Source organism: Trachymyrmex septentrionalis, unplaced genomic scaffold (assembly GCF_001594115.1).
Source record: "Trachymyrmex septentrionalis isolate Tsep2-gDNA-1 unplaced genomic scaffold, Tsep1.0 scaffold196, whole genome shotgun sequence".
In the NCBI taxonomy this organism is placed as follows: Eukaryota; Metazoa; Arthropoda; class Insecta; order Hymenoptera; family Formicidae; genus Trachymyrmex; species Trachymyrmex septentrionalis.
The window spans coordinates 824,778-842,948 of record NW_017305135.1 but is presented as its reverse complement, the minus strand read 5'-3'; the positions used below and the strand labels follow the sequence as shown (position 1 = coordinate 842,948).

The 18,171-nt window shown below is 30.5% G+C and overlaps 1 protein-coding gene across 3 annotated transcripts in view; it reads left to right on the top strand.

Moving 5' to 3' along the window:
• The window catches only part of LOC108747228 (complexin), a 125,852-nt gene that overhangs the window by 98,587 nt on the left and 9,094 nt on the right, over window positions 1–18,171 (top strand). Inside the window, exons 1-2 of one of the 3 annotated variants that reach the window (XM_018484585.1) lie at window positions 1,265–1,362; window positions 16,121–16,284. In XM_018484585.1, coding sequence (XP_018340087.1) covers window positions 1,350–1,362; window positions 16,121–16,284 — 177 coding nt within the window. In that variant the 5' untranslated portion in view covers window positions 1,265–1,349. Of the gene's footprint in view, window positions 1–1,264; window positions 1,363–1,474; window positions 1,580–16,120; window positions 16,285–18,171 lie in introns of those variants that run through there. The other 2 variants (XM_018484586.1, XM_018484584.1) reach the window with 2 other exon arrangements.

Below are 18,171 nucleotides of genomic sequence, written 5' to 3'. Positions count from 1 at the left end.
GTCATTAAAAATATAACAGAATTTATTAACAAAATATGATAACAGATTGTCCGTAAAAACCGAGTGGAATCTACTTGTTAAGTGGAATATGCATATTATTTAAATAGTTATAAGATAGTAGATTCTGTTGAGTTTCTGTTGGCAATCTATTGTCAGATTATGTCGACAGGCTGCCGGCAGAGCACGAGCTTTAATGCAAAACGTATTTTTTAAATCAATTTCGACGAAATTTACATAATTGCGTCTGTAAATATATACGTATATAGTATAATTGAATTACTTAAAAAATTAACTATCTCATAAATTAGATTTAATTATATTAATTAGATTTAACTATTTAATAAATTAGATTTAACTATTTAATTAAATAGAATTAACTATTTAATTGGATTAAATTAGAATTAACTATCTCATTAAAAAAATGCAATAATTTATCGGCTTATGCCATAATTGTTTGGAAACTACAAGATAAAATTTCTAATTATGAGATATTAATGTTAAAACAAAAAACAGAGAGACGTAATTGATTAATCTGTTCAAAATTGTGAGAAAAACTACTAATGTACTGCTATACTTTTATTCTAAAATTTCGAAGAATTTTCTTTTTACTGTTAGAATCGCGCTTAGAATTCTTCAATTTAAATATGAGTTCAATTTGAAATTTTTATTTAGTTTCAACAACACTTACGTATGTCACATTTACATCACACTGTTATAAAAACAGTGGAATACGCGATATCGGTTCTTCCTCTGTTCAAGGATTATTCAATATCTTTGTAATTGTACTTCGCCATTTTTACGAGATTTTATTTTTTCACCACTGTGCTGTCATAGCCAAAGGATAAAAGATTTGTTACACAAAATAAATCTGTGTTTTATTCTATAGCTTTGTTCGGCACACTGCACGCGTTATTCCATCACTTCATTCCCCGTGACCCAGTCGAGCCGCTTAACCGGCTGTACAAGCTCGATGTCGCTCACCACCGACATTCCATTCTTCGTTCTCCATATCGAGAGGTGTCGGTGTCGCATTCCGTTCCATCCTATTCTATAGGAAGCCCGATCATGTCGGTTATAGGAACGGCAAAAATATTGCGCGGTAGATAGGGGTAGAAGGGAACCAACGGTACCTCTGAGGAGGAACTGAACATTTTTCTAGCTCCCCTCCAGCCCCTCTACGCCGGCAAGCACGCCCATCCCTGTAGTGGGGATGCGCACCCCCGTAGAGATTGGTGGGGGCAGACAGAAGTTGCGGAGGTGGTGGTAGTCTCCGTGGCGAAGTCTGACCGTTACGGCACCAGTACTACTGTCGCCACTATCACGAGTGCAGGCCATCACGGGACTCAATCATGGACATACTGGGTATGTCCTATTCAAAACCAAGCATGTACTACTTAACTGCTTATTGATCTCGTTCGTTTAATATGCTTCGATTGTTGAAATCGATCTGCTCCCTCGGGAAAAAAGAAATTTTACGAATCATGTTTCATCGCGGTCGCATGCTTTAATCGCGAGTGTTGGTGAGACTGGCTTCGACCCTTTCTTAATCGTGAGACTTCATCTGCATCAAAGGATTAAGGTATTGTGGCTGAAGGAAAAAAATTAAAAAATCATTGGATTGGTGGTTCTACAACTTTTCGATAACTAAATCTTTTGCTTATCTCTCTTTCTCTCTCTCTCTCTCTCTCTCTCTTTCTCTTTCTCTTTCTTTTCCTTTTTCTCTCAAAAACATACAATTAATAAAAGAAAAGCATCGTGTGATGCTCGAGACTTCGCTTTACATCTGCGAAGATATTTAAATAATTACATGAAAAAAATAATTTTGCTGAAGTATTTAAAAATTTAAATAGATATACAGTTCTGAACATAATTTTGTTACATCATCAAAATAGTTATGTAGAAAATTCAAGCAATTCATGATGTGCAATGCTGCGAAAAGTTCTGACATTCTACTAACCACTTTGAGCGTTATACATAATTACTTTGACAATCCAACAAAATGATTTTCAGATCTACACACACACACACACATCTAGTTAAATTTTTAGATACTTTAGCAAAAGCGTTTTTTTTGCGTATGATTAGAAATTGGAGAAAAAAATATTCATCAAATCTGTTATTTCCTCACAGTTTGTCAGATTCTTGAATGTATTTGTAACAATAATGTAGTATAACATTTTTTATAAATAAGATTTTTTGTCATATATGTATATAATTTTGTGTGTGTATGTGTGTGTGTGTGTGTGTGTGTGTGTGTGTGTGTGTGAAATTGGTAAAACTAATTTTGTTTCAAATATAATCAAATTATATTATAAAATCTTATTATTATAAAGTTTTAATTTCTAAAACTACATACTTTTGTTTACTAAAATGTAATAAAACAAATTTTTTAATAAAATCGTTTTTAATACAGTACAGACAACTAGTTAAACAATTTAAATAAAAAAGACATATTTTAGTCCATCGACAAATAAATAAGCACGTGTTCACAATGCTAGCATCTCTGCAGAACGTATTGCTATATGTGTTGGTTATATTTTATATATGTGTTTGCATTTAAAATATCAGTTGGATATATGTGTTTGCGTGGAAAATAAAAAAAATGTCTTGCGCAACATTGTTTATTCACTCGTGTCAGTTGAAATTCTTTTTTTTTATAAAAAAATTGATATATTACTCTATACTATCCTGGTCTTGGCTTTTTTTGTAAAAAAGAAATCACAACGTTTAGCTTTGACAGTTTTCAATAAAAGTGGATGATCAGTTTTTGTGGAAAAAATCCGATTCAAGTGGCAGTGACGTTTAATTTAACAATTCTTATTTAGATATAAATCATGAAGTTTATTTTCTGGTTTAGTAATTTTCCTTATCTAATTTAATATGTAAAGAAATTATTTTATTAGATAAAAAAAAATAAAATTTCCTTACATATACATATAATTGCTTCATTTCTATTTTAATATTAAAATAACTATTATCTCATATCGAAAAAGTAACTACAAAGTTTAAAATATTTCTACAATTTAGAAAATTTTCATTCTTAAAAGCTGCAACTTGTTTCCGATTCAAGTGGCAATGAGAAATATTTTTTTATTAATCGTACATTTTTACTAACTTTCATGATAAAATAAATTTCTCTTTAAAAATAAAGAATTTTTGAAGAAATGTAAATTTAACCAGCGATAGTTATTCATATTAATTGATCGATTAGTAAACTGTTATCTGGTAAAATTTTTTATTTGGTATTTTTTCGTATTCATTACATGCGAGAAATATCTTTATTAGTAAAACAGGCTTTTTGCATCATTTCCATTACGATTACGATTCGATTATCGATGGTGGAGATTGAAATTCTGCTGTAACTCAATTTATAACGAAAATCTTCGAGTAACTTAGTCGATGGGTGTCGAGATCGTTTTGGAGATAATTCTCTTCCAGACACCGGAAGCATAATTGAGTTTCACGTCATCGACTTAGATTCGCGCGTCCGCTTCCAAATAAGCTTGTCCTCTTGAGCTCACCTTCTAATTAGTACCATCTGTCCTTACATTTCTTCTTTGTAAGGTTCGCACTGTTGTCACATACTCAACCTACTTTTATTTTATACAACTTTTAAATTTAAAAAGAAATAAGTATCTATAGATGGCTTTAGATATGACAAATGATATACAGAATCTCACACTCTAGATAATCTATGAAATATTTCATAAAATATTAATATTTTATAGAAATGTTTACATTTTAATTCAAAAACTAAGTTAAAATGTAAATAATTATTTACATATCTAAATTTTAGAAAGAGATTTCGAACTACTAACGTCTTTAGATTATCTATAAATAAACCAATGATCTATTAATAATAAAATCGAATATTAAGAAATAATGAGAAATAAAATCGCCTAATAAAGATATTCTTTTCTTAAAAATTTTATTCTGACTATTTTTAAGATTAGTGTGTTTTAAGCATGCTTTTGAGACTTTCTCTGTATTTCGATGCTTCAAAAATGCAACAGAGCAGACACATTTGCATCATTTTAAGATAAACAAAATATTGAGGCCGCAAATGTTGAAGCAAAGGATAACTGATTATTCTATTCGTTGTATTATTTGATATTTTATGAATGATTTCGTTGTTTAATCGAGCAATCAAATTTTGCAAGAGAGAAGAAAATTTATCGCGTTTAGTAAACAAAATTTCTACTTGATATAGCATTATTCATATAAAAAATAATACTTATTCGTATATTATGCTAAAAATTAAAGTTACTATAAATTCGGACTTGAGTTTGACATATTCAGACTTATATGATTCTAATAAAAGATTAAACAATGTAAAATATCAATATTTTAATATTTACATGTCCATATTCTTTAATAAATATAAGTGCTTGAAAAATATCTATTTAATTTTTTTATCGTTTTATTAATACCAGAATTTTCGTGTTCATAAATTAAAAAAAAAAAGTAACATGTCAAACATTTTGCGTTTCAACTTTTTCCGCAAAGATTATGTAACATTGAACAATGGTACTACCATTTTTCTCTCTCAAGCAGAAACTTTCCGATGCTACTTTCGTGTTCCTCGGTTTGTCTCATCCAAGCGATAAAGTCTTGCCAGGAAAAGTAAAAAGTCCGCTGTGAATTTATATTTCGGAACTCTCGAAGGAGTCGTTTAAAGATGGCGTAGATCTATTATTATATATAAGTTAGTGACCACATCTTCACCAAATCCACATTTAACATAATAAAAAATTTTCTTAATTTACATTATTAAATTTAAGAAGTAGTAAGAAAGAAAAGAGAGAAGAGAGCAAGTATATAAAGAAAAAGCAAACTTATATAGTTTGTATATTTATCGGCAAACAATATATTTTTTAAAATAATGTTTTTCTAAATAATTTATCAAAAGCTTCGAATTGTTTGATCAATGTTGTATCATTATATAACAAACCATCCAATACAAAATTCGCCTCTACCTTTTCAAGACAGAAGTATGGTATGTATGTTCGCGCATGCATGCGTGCACGTGAATTCTCCGCGAGAGGGACATTCGACCGTATGAGCGAATCAATATACTACGAGCCGTAAATAACATTGACAAAACACCCTGATGTTCTTCCCCCTTTTCCATCGACGAGAGTCACACGCGTGTACATTGGCAACGTCTGCGTGAATTATTGCGCTTCTGGAGTTGAGATCGAAGAAGCTATATTCTTTTTTGATCTATTTTCCTTTAACAAATATGGTCAATAAAAAAGATGACAGATACTAGTACAGTATCCAGAGATAAATTTTTTCAATTCAAAGAAATGTTTTTTTTTGCTATACGTATAAGATATGTAGTATTGCTATACTATAAGAAAGAAATTTCTTTGATTTAAACATAATTTCTTTAAATCAAATACATTTTTGTATTTGATTTCAAAACATAATGTTGAAATCAAAGAAATGACGTTCAAATAAAAAAAAATTTTCTTTAATCGCATAGTAAAGAAACATTTCTTTAAATCGCAGAAACCTTTCTTTGGGTGAGCATAGTTTTCGTTACGAGCCTGCATTTTAATTTTTCATTTAAAAAGCTGGGTTTTACTTAAATAAATATACACGTAAATATTTTTTAATAATCATGATTGACATAGATGAATATTTTCAAATAAATTTGATAATTTATAGAAAAAACTTTTCCATCATTGTATTTAAAGAAAAAATATGTTTATTACAATATATATTATTTTCTTCAAAATCCTTTAGTTTCTATGAATAAAAATATACTAAAATTTTTAGTAATAATTTCGTCAATATTCGATCAAAATATAGCCGTTTATTTATAAAATTTGTTAAATTGAACAAAAAATGCTCTGTAAATAATTTTATTATATAATATAATCATGATAACTTCTAATATATGTATAACCAGAAAAAAATTTACATTAAAATAACGAGATAACATTTTAAAGAATTCTTCCCGGAAACATAATTGTAATGTATGTACAGTAATTTTAAACAGCGCGAATTTTAATTACACGACGGGATGTATAAAATTTCTAAACGATTGTCTTCGTTTTTTTTCCTTTTTACTTATTTCATATTGTCAGCAACAATGGAGATCGCGCAATGGAGGCCATTTATTACAACAAATAATTTAAGCAAAATGAAAACGATCACATATGCAAATATTTGCATACAATCATATTTGACCTGACAATAAGTTCATATATAGAACATATTTAAATTTAAATATAATAAACATGTTTTATAAACAAGCACATAATTGTTTAAATAAATGAATAAATGGACTTATGTAATTCATAGACGTAAACAGATTGCGCATTTCTATAAAATTGTCACTATCGACTTAGAAAGAGTGAAGATGCTTGAATCATATCTCTCTCTCTCTCTCTCTCTCTCTTTCTCTCTCTCTCTCTAAAAAATTGAAGAGAGATGCTGATAGAATTGAACAGAAATGCTCATGATTGAATTCTTTATAACGGAGCACAGATGCTAAGATCAGAGAATGCGCAATCTATATTTATTACGTCTATGATGCAATTATGCACTTATTCTAATGATATTTTCGCTATTAGAAGCAATTATTCATTCTGGAAATTGTGCTTTTAGAATTTATTTTATTATAGAATAAAGGAAAGATATTTATTTTAATGTCTTTCTTTTAATCTAAGATTTTTTCCTATTTCCGTTTTACTTTCTACGAGTTATTTAATTTTTACCGTAAAAATTTTTATTATTATTAATTTTTATTATCAATTTCTTTATTATTAAGGATATTATTTTCTAATATATAATTTATTCTAATATAACTTTCTCTTCAATATAACTTTCTCATGATGCGTCTCGACAAGACAAAGGTTAAATACTACGCGATAACCGCACGGAAACTGGTAACCATTGAAATTCTCTTCTCCTTTCGCCTCTCGAGACAATTGCAATCGGCTCACGAAGCGTATCGCATAGGTTGAAGCAGGCTGTCGTGTGACTCGACAATCTCACGAAGTACATACGGCATACGGCATAAACCTACTGCGATTTAACCACGAGAGAAATTACCGCTATTGTATAATCTAAAGCGAGCTTGTATCGTACGAATCAATGTGTATTGCAGCTGCCAAAGCAATAATTAATAAGACTAATTCTGTGTTTCGAACATAAAACGTTAACTGTAACGTTTCTGAAAAAAAGCAAAGATCAAAAGTTGATACTTGACAATCGAAGTTGTCATTATAAGTAGTCAATATAAAATTTAAGACAGAAATGCAATAAAAATTTTACATAAAGTCAATAAATCAATTAGAAACGTTTCAATGTTTATTTTAAACTACTAAATGTAAAGAGAACTTCAAGAAAGTAAAGTGTTTTTATAATCACAACAATTATGTAGAATATTACAAAAGAGTTATATCATTTTTTATTTTGCATCTGGCTCGTGAGATTTTCTTAAAATTTATATGTTAAACACAAAATTGTCAGAAAAAATTCTATTTACGTTTATATTATTAAGCGAACATTAAACTGAAAATTCAAAGTCATATGTTATATCAACTCTTATCAAACATTTTCTAACAAAGTAAAAAAATTTAAGGGAAAAAATGGTTAAATCGCTTTTTATAATCGTTTAAACGCTTCCCCTTTAACATTTACTTAAGCATATACGACTACGATCATTAATCTTAACATCCACGATAAATCTCTCACCAAGCGGAGAAATTTCACGTCAATATCATAGCAAAATTCTCTACGTCAATAAATTGCGAGGAAAAAAATTGTGTGACGAAGGAAAAACTGAAATCAATAGCGAGGAATTTTGGATGAAGAGAGAGAGAGAGAGAGGAAGAGAGAGAGAGAGAGAGAGAGAGAGAGAGAGAGAGAGAAGAGGAGGAAGAGGAGAAAGAGAGAAATCATCTCTGGTTGATGTTGGCAAGATTTACATATCGTACGAGACCGGAACAATATCAACTTCTAACATAAGAACTCTCACTCTTTTTCATGACACTTTGACCATGGAGGAAATGTTGATACGACCGTACTGGAAATGTACAACCAAGTACATTTGACCAAGTACATTTGAGCCAAGTACAGTGAATAATTAACTAGCATCTGAGAATCGATTTTCGGGAACTCATACTTATGGCTCGTCATGTGACAAGACAAAAAGTTTAATTTCTTTTTTTTGTTATTTCTTCGAAGGAGAATCATGACTGATAAATTTGTTTTAAAATACCTACATTAATTACAAACTTTGAACATTAAAAGTTTTTATTATTTTGAGAATTCTAGGATGACAGTTGAATTTCTTATTATGCTAAAAAATGTGAATTCTTAAATCGAGATGTAAACACTGTTTAATCTAATTTGACCTAAATTTAACTCATTAGTTATATCTTTTATTGCATTCAATGATCGAATCAAAGTGTATCAACCATGTTAAGCGATCAATGCTCACGATACTCACGATTGAACTTGAACCCGCATCAATAGGAGCAAATTCTGGAGATGCGGTTAATTACGTCGAAGTACCTTAATCAAGAGTACTTGACCTAAACTCAAGATAACCAAATGCTAGTTATGCTTGGTAGCGCGAGCAAACGAGTCGATGAATGCAAATGTATTACATTATCCTATTGTGATTGGTTATAGACAGATAATTGCATTTCTACTTGCTGTTGTTATGACTAACAGACTATATAAATATGCGAAGTTATGTAAATCGCGATGCTAAATAAAGTACATTTGTATCATGTTATTAACAATAAACGAAATCATATGTATAATATCCTTTAATAAATTTATTAAATTAACTACATATTCTTTCGAAACGGTTCTTTCTAAATTCAATTGCAGGTAAGTTTGCAGTTGCTATCGATATTCAAAATAATTTGACATGTTATTTTTCATAAGATTGGTGATAATAACTTCATTACTATTGCTTTTTTACAAATCATACTTTTCTGTGAAGATAACGTATTGTACAACGCAGATGTTATCTTTATTTTTACGGGAAATTAGTACAGAATATAATATAATCAAGACAGAAGTAAAAAATAAAAGAAATTATTTATTAGAGACGCTATTAAATAAAATAATTACAAGAGACCAATCACTTTTACAGCGTTTTTATTTAATGAAATAACGTTGAAGAAAGAAAAATGCAACGCGTGTAAAAAAAAGTAATAAAAGAAAGCAAAAATTGTATAACATTTTATATAAAAAGGTCTCACTAAATTTAAAAGCATTTTGTCGTATTATCTTTGGATATTTTGCGATCAAAACGTATCGAGGTTTTTCTGGTAATATAATCCAATTCTTCCCTTTAAAACGGCAACTTTTCACCCTTCTCGAGGGGGACAGTGTGAACGTGCGCCAATATAATCGTGCGAGTGGGCACAGATCCGAATTCAGGCAGATTTGCATGCAAATCGAATCTCGTAAGAGGAAAATCTGGAACTGGTTTTTTTGAAAGGTCGATTTCGCGAATTATTTTCGATACGGGCTTGATATTGTTCTGTTCCTTTCTCTCTCTCTCTCTTCCCTTTTTCCTTCTCTCTCTCTCTCTCTCTCTCTTTCTCTCTCTCTCTCTCTGTTTTTCTTTCTCTCTTTCTGTTTTTTAATGACAATCTCAATAAAGAATAAATGAATCAGAAAGAACATTGAAATGTTGTAAGTTATGATCCATTAAAAACAGGAATAAATTATTGGAAGGTATTTGTGTTCATATGAGTAAGTATGACATCTGTATAATGCATTCTGTATAATGCATTATTCATATAAATATATAAATTAAATATTCAATTACTTTGAAGTTCCTTAAAAAAACCGTAATTATTATCGGAATTAGTATATTTTTACTGTTAAAAGTATTTCTGGATTTTTTAAATTAAAATACTAGCCCGAATATCGATTTAAAACTTTTCTTTTTCTTGTTGCTAACTTGTACAACAGACATTTGTACAAGTTAGCAACAAGAAAATCTTTATTTTGCCTTTCTGTAAATATCTTTTAACATTTTGATTATTTCCTATTTCTTATCAAGAATTTTTAAAAAATTTAACATATTACTCTCATTCTATCTCAAAATATGTTTGATATTTTCTTTACAGTGAAAAAGCATATTAAACACACAAATAATTATTAATTGTTTACACACTATCGGAATGAAATGTATGTATGGAAAACAGTGGAGAGATAAAAAATTAAATGTGTATTTTATCGTGCATTCAATATTACAAAGTTCGAAGGAAAAATATGTTTGCGAATACGTAGCTGTCGGATCACAATTTGGCATTCTTGCATTTTTTAAAAAGCTCAACATGCATTTATAAAGCTTTATTACGCGGCTAAAGGAAAGTAGCTAGTTACAAAGCTCGATAAAAACGTTAAACCTATATGGAATGGTACCAGAGAATTGCAGTCCTCTACCTCTTGCACATGCATTACTTGCACGCTAGGCAAAATATCCTTGAGCCGAAGGCGCATACATAAAAGAGAGATGCTATCGTATCGTGCTACAAACCGCACGTATACCAAACCTGAACTTGCACGAAAGAAGATAACAAATACGGATACTTACATGTAGTTGCGAACGTGTATAGTGCACTACGCGCGTTATCGCAACTTTATATATTCATGTAAAAAAAAATACTTTATGATACAAAGTCAAGATTAAACGTCAAAAAATTATTTTATTATCTTAACATAGATATTTTATCATTTTAATTAGGTAGCTGGAAATTATACATGAAAAAATATAAGGCTATTGTTATAGATACCATTATATAATTAATACTATCATATACTTGTATATTATATACTTATACAATATAAATTATCTAAAAAAGAAATTATGAGAATTTTTCGATTGTATATAGATGTGTGCATTTACATGCACGTTTTTCATTAATTATTTTAAAATTTTGTAAAATGTACAAAATATTGCATATTATATTCTGGATAATATTGATATGATTGAAAGAGTAATATTTTTTAGATTATTATTAAGAAGTCATTATGTCATACTAATAAATTTCTAGATATTGACTCTTATTGTCAGATTATGTTAAATTTCACATATATTGTATTAGATAATAATTATTCCCATGATTTAAAAAAGATGAGGGTGCATATCACAGTAGCATTTTACTTAAAAGTTAATACCGTGTGCACAGGCACAGAATAAAAAGATCTGACACATTGAATTGGCTATCGCGCACATGTCGATTTGACCATCGGCTGTATGTGGAGTGCAAATTTCTTGCAGCTCATCCTCGCATTCACATGCAAACGAATAATCCATATTCCGTTTCAGATGGTTGTTCAATTTTTTTTTTATCTAACCAAGTGGTGAAACAGCCAATACGATCGTCGTCCAATGAGAAACGAGGTGACCGTTTCGACACGGGGCAACTCGTTTGAAATCTCGTAGTAAATTCGTTTCTCCAACATCTGCGCGGCGATGATTGGATGGCGGATTGTTCGATAAAGCGGCGATCGGCGTTAGCAACCAACTCGGGTGTAGGACGAATGAAACCGAGAGAGGGTAGCAAAAGGATGGACTTTCTCTTTCGCGGTTTGTTCGCGCTGAAATAGAGCGGTTTTGTTCTTATAAAGGCTAGTTAAAATGCAGATTCTATCAGTCGCTTCGAATGAAGACATACCTCCCGTGCACCGTGACTGACGCGCGTGCGGCTTTTATATAAAATTGTCTTCAAAGGAAATAGAATTTTAACGAAATTGCAAAGTATCAATAAAGAACGGTGTCGATACAGACGACGCCACAGTTTCCTCTGATCAATTTTCTCAGTATTACGCGGACTTAGTACAGGAATGTAATAAAGAATATATTAAGTATAGCTGGTGTACAAAAGTCATTATTATAGGTATATTTGATGAATAAATATTTAGTTGGTAACAAGATATTCTATTAGTACATTTCACGAATGTGAATATTATAATAATTATTGGGTAAATATTTGGGTGAATATAACAAAAAGTGATCCATTGATATGCGAATAAAATTCATCATAATGTCTGATGAATAAAACAAAAAGCTATATTTCTGGCAAGTTATAATCTATACGATGCCGCATCTGCTTATCGACTCCGCAGCTGCGCGCCATTTCCCATGGATGTCCCGTATAACGTGGCGCATTTGTTTATCGCTCACGAACGACATTTTAATTTTCCAACCATTTTGTAATAGAGGTCGTTACGAATTTGTGCTGCGAGATGTAGATTCAATTAGATACCAATGACAATGCTGAGCAGAACAGCGAATGTTCGTGACACTGGGCCGCAGGTGTTTCAAACGACCAGCCTCTGTGTTCGGAAATGGTATTTACTACCAGCGATTGGTTGGAATTCACTCGGACGCGCGTTACATCGAACGCGTTTCGAACAGTTGCCATAGTACTCTTATTATTGATTCGACCTCTCCTTATAGGAATCTCCTATTATTCACGATAATGAATATTTTTTAAATTAACTAAAAAAAGAGCATTAGATTGTGATGATTTAAAAAAATCATGTATTCTGGTGAGATCACTTTTTTTTTACGAGCTTAAAAAACGAGACAAAAAGCAGCTCATTGCCGTTACGACATGCACACTAGACAATTTTACTCGTAGATCCTAGCACTAAAAGGGACTTTAGTTTTTCGTGCAACTACATAAAAACCATTTTATTTCGAATACGTGTGAGGTGCTTTTCACACGTTTTTATTTGATATTTAAATATACACGAAAAAGTACTTTTTGTATACAAAAATTTACGAGATTTTTTTGGTACCATTTTGAACCTTATATCTATATTTGTGGAACACACTCACGCACATCGTTTCATTTTTACCGTCACACTAGTTTATGTGAATGAACTTACGGACAATACTGGATGTAGATAGTTACTGTTTATAGTCCTTTAATATGGCTCGTAACTGGGGTGCCAGCCTCAGAGGTATACACGGAAGTGTCGTCACACTTGTTATTTCCCACCGGAAACACGGCATGCACGTGTATATAGCTGTACAACGTTGTCACACTATTAATCCTTTTAGGATTAGGGTTTACGATATATGTCATATACGTAGTCTGACAACTAAGTAAGTATATATGGAACTTATTTATATTCAAATACAACTCATATGTTCATATTAAACGTTATCTTTTTCGAAATACGAATCCTTTTGTCTGTATATTTATTTCAGTGAGTCAAAGGATTTTAGCATTACAAGTATTTTTGATATATTCTCTAATTGAATATTAGTAATAATCAGAATTTTATTGAAATATTCTTCAATTTACAACACTATTTAGAAACAATACGCACTATTTTTTTTTGTAAATACTTTTCAATAATATCGTATCTAGAAACAAATGCTAACTTCATACAATAATGCGATTATCATATCGCATGAACATTTGCAGGTATTGATCTGAATGCGTGAAAAAAATATATGTACAAACTAGCATGATATATTTCAAGAAGATCGATAAATTGTGAATAACGGGATGCATTGAAACATTAGGAAAAACTCTGAATTTGTGAAAAAAAAATTCTGACTGTTATGATAAAATGGCCTGTATATCACCTCTGGCTAGCGACGTCATGAAATTCTCTGGATAACCACCGGAGAATTTCATTTTGTCAAATAAAACTTGTCCGTGGACAGTTTTGCCGGACATAGAAGTGAGTAGAGGAAAACCGCAGGAATTCCGTTATTAATCTTTTTCAGAGACACGGAATGCATTTTTTAAATCGCGCTACGCGCTATTTTCAAATATGCTGTGCATTTCCGTGAGATAGCATATTTTTAACTTAGCTCAAATTCTATTAAAATCAAATTTTATTTTAACAGAACTTAACACCTTCCGTTCTCTTCACAGCGTCTTCCTTCTTACTGTTAGTTTGTAAATAAAACGTTTGCTTAATTATTAATTATAATAAATAAAATTCCAAGAGAGAAGAAAAAACATGAATTTTCTGTAGTGTTGCACAACAACACGTGTTTACAAATTGATAACAATGTTAGAAAGTGTCGTTGCAAAATTGATCACCGATGTTTACGTATTCATATATCCTAAGAGTGCGCGTATTTTCATTTGACTTCCGAATTTATCTTCATGAAAAACTTGAACGGATAAATTTGCTTTTCGAAACTCTTCAATGAACCGCGCGAAACTTGCTCATACTCGAACTCGCTTTTCGATACGGTTAAATTGATTGGAAATGTAACTCTCTCGAAGAGCAAAGCTCCATCGAGACTCTCGCGAGATTTCAAAAACAAACTTGTTACTTCTTTAATTATAGTTTTTACAATAAAATTAGAGATTCTAATCATTTACCTTCAATTCAATTTGAAATAATGAAATCTATATATAATAAATTGTAAGTTTTCTTTCTATATTTTATTTTGTCTAGTTTTTCTTTCTTTGTACTCTATCTTTTGCAAGTAATATCTTTTAACACGTGCGCGCTCGCGCCCACACACACACACACACACACACACACACACACACACAAATAAATTTAATGGCTTGATGAAATAAAAAAATCAATGCTTTTATGTTGAAAAAAAGAATTTTTTCTGCAAGAAAAAAGCATTCGATCTTCTGTACAAATACATAAGTTATTGTTTCGTTTATTTTGGGACATACGTACAAGTATATCTTATAATGTATACAAATCTATATAATCTTTTAATTAATATTACATAACCAATATTGATGATGATAATGATGATGATAATTATAATGATAGTATATATGTTAGTAATTATTCCAATTGTGTATTTCATCAGGATGGAAACATTGTTTAAAGTATACCACGAATTTGCTTATTATCTTGCTAGTCTTCAAACCTTAAGTTTTAGTACAACGATGAACGAAAGGGCAACGAACAAAATTGAAACAGAAAGATAAATCGGACTTCAAAGTATCTTTTCAACTCGCGGAAAGCAGCGCAAATACGATGAGCATGATAGGAGTGAAGGAGAAAATGGTAAATTGGCGCTGAGATAGAAGTAGTATTAATTTCTCCGAAGCACGGAGATTCTGCCACATCTACCTCTGTCTACTCCGAAATCTTATTCTTTTCTTTGTCCACTTCATAACGTCTGCAATAACGCAGCCAGTTTTACTAGACTCGAGAGAGGCGAAACTGTCTTTTATTAAACTCTAAACATTCACAGAGAAAGTAAATTCTCGATTGTCAAGGAATTAAAAACATACAAATACTGAATCAGTTGTCTGACAATTAAATATGCAAACAAATCTCTCTCAATTAACATGGAAAATTAATTAATTAGAAAATACGACAAAATATAATTAATCTCTCATTGTAAATATATAAATACATTTTGTTCCAATAACGTGTAAATAATGTTTTAATTATTAATACTTCCGCGGGTACTTTTTATATAGAAGTTATATGCATTTCACGTATTATCTCCGTGTATCCAGATTCATTATTAGATATCAACGTTTCATGAATATTGCAATTCATTTCATCAGGACGAGGCAGCCTGATACGTTTCAATTGTTTATTTAACAAACATTTTTTTAACTGAAAACATTAAATAATATTTGCAAAAATGTCGATAAATTATTTGGTGTTCCAAATCTTTTAGACATTTATTTAATTTTATAATTGTCGAGATAATTTTCAAATATATAAATTTATTATTCATCTATTAATTCTGATATAGGTTTTATTACTAAACAATTAATGATCATAGTACAATTTAATACACTCTAAGAAAAAGACATATAAAAATAATTCAAATATCAACGACGAAATAAAAAAGAATATAACAGAATCTTTCTCAATATAATAAAATAAACTTATCTATTTTGCTTAACAATATTACAAATCGAGAATAATTTTTCCATGTCAATTGATGATTATTGATGGTAAACGTCTATTGTTATATTCTTTTTAATGGTATGTTAAATTAATTTTAAGATTTTAATAAAACATCTTGTATTGCTCTTGTATATTTGGCCGTTGATATTTGAATTGTTTTGCTGTGCAAACTTCAAGCGTTATTTATTTATATCATTGTATTATTATTTCACAAAAGACATATACATATATATGTTTTCTCTTTATTTTATAGGCGCGGTAGGCGGCGAAGGAGGTGACGAGGATGACAAGGAGAAGGAAGAGGAGGCCGAGAGAGAGAGGCAAGAGGCTATCAGAGAGGCTGAAGAACGAAGAAAGGAGAAACATCGCAAAATGGAAGAAGAACGAGAGAAGATGCGGCAAGAGATCAGAGATAAGGTCAGCAATGATGATTTTGCTTTTGCGTTTTTATTTAAAAAGTTTTTGCATTTTTTTAGAATTACTAATAAGTTTGATTTTTATATATTCACACATGATCTTTATTGTTAAAACCTGTCGTTATTCGCGTCGTGATTGTAGAATTTAATACTATTTACATATCAAAATTGCTACTGCTCGATTTTGTCGTTTAAATCGTTTCAAAGGAATATAATGTTATAAAAAATATTATCCATTAAATATTGGGTCGGGGAAAAAGTATTTTTAAAAATTTTTTTGCAAAAGTTTTTTATTTGTTGCGAAATTTTCGTTACAATTATATTAGCTAGAGCAAAGTTTCAGTTTTAAGAATCTATTTTTTAAATTGCGATATGATGATTTTATCAAAGTTATGAGCAATTAAAGTCAGAATGTTCCTCTTTAACTTAACTCGCAAATAACTCAGGAATAAAAAATCATAGGAACATTTTTAAAAAATGATTTTGTAGGAAAAGCTTCAAGTTTTCACGACAAGTAGTCGAAAATTTTCGTAAATATTTTTAGGCACGTGAGAGATCCCTAAAGTGAAAAGAAAATTTTTTATCTTTTTCAGCTCGTAGTTTTTTAAATGTAAAAATTACCAACTCACAGAAACTTAAAAAATATAATCTTTTGAAAGTAGAGATTCCAAGCTTTAAAACTCTTTTTTTTTTTAGTTTAAATTTCGTTTATTTTTGACGAAAATATTGTATATACAATTTTGAATTAAAAAATACGAAAAAACTTTTTCCCTGACTCAATATTAAATTAATTAATTATTAATTAAAGACTGTCATAGTTTTAGGACATCAGGGCAGGTTTGTAAATGTCTTTTTAATAATACAATTATGACAACATATACGGTATTTAAAGATTTGAAGAATTGCCATATCAGAAACTGTTTGTTATTTGCAGTTTTTGTTATTAAAATATATTATTTGGAGATATTGTGAATCATATTTTTCAATTAATTACAAGTGGATTTTGTTCGTGACTATAAATATATCAGAGTACGAGTTTGAATATAGCCACGTGTTTCTCCAGCATTTTCCACAAGAGTCCTCGATTTCATCTGGGTCATGTCAACGCCGTTGACTCCGTCCTGACAGGACAATACATCAGGATTGATAATGGCGCGATCCAACGTGCATTTTACATCTCTTTCATTCTCTCTCTTCCCTGTTCTTCTTTTTATCCACACATTTATTTCCCGCCCAACCGGTGAATGCGTTGGAAGTTTTTTGTGAGATCCCGTCGGCGTATATTGTTCTATCCTGTTTGATCAATGCGTCGACGGATTCTATTTTCTATGTGACTCACCCTGATTGCTTTGTCCTCTAAAAAAATGTCAAGTGAGTCGATCGATCAATTTTAACGAAAACTTAAGAGTTAATATCGACTCTCTTCTTGCACGTCATTAATTCTTATATTAATATGAGATCGAAATAAATAAGTATGCATAACACTGCATTTTTATTTTTCTAATGAAATTGTAAAGTTCATTATGAAATAGGAAATTGCTGATTTGTATTTCTTTCACCGATATTTGAACAACTGGGTTGGTTAGCGTTAAATTTTACGTGATGTTAATTGGAGTGGAAACGCGATTATCTCATATGTAAACAGAAAATGATATCGTTGAAGGGACCAAACGCGTAATTCGACAATGTGAGACGTAGTTTGATCTATGTATGTGGCACACGACCGCACTGTTGCAGTGTGCCGTAATTCCACGTGCGGAAATGGTCGTCGAGTGGTTGAATGTTGTAACTATTATCACGGCGAAGTTCGATTGTGGAAGTTCGAATGCGTCTTACAGGAAACCATACGAAGTGTTAAATTCTGATTTTAATGAAACTTTACATATAT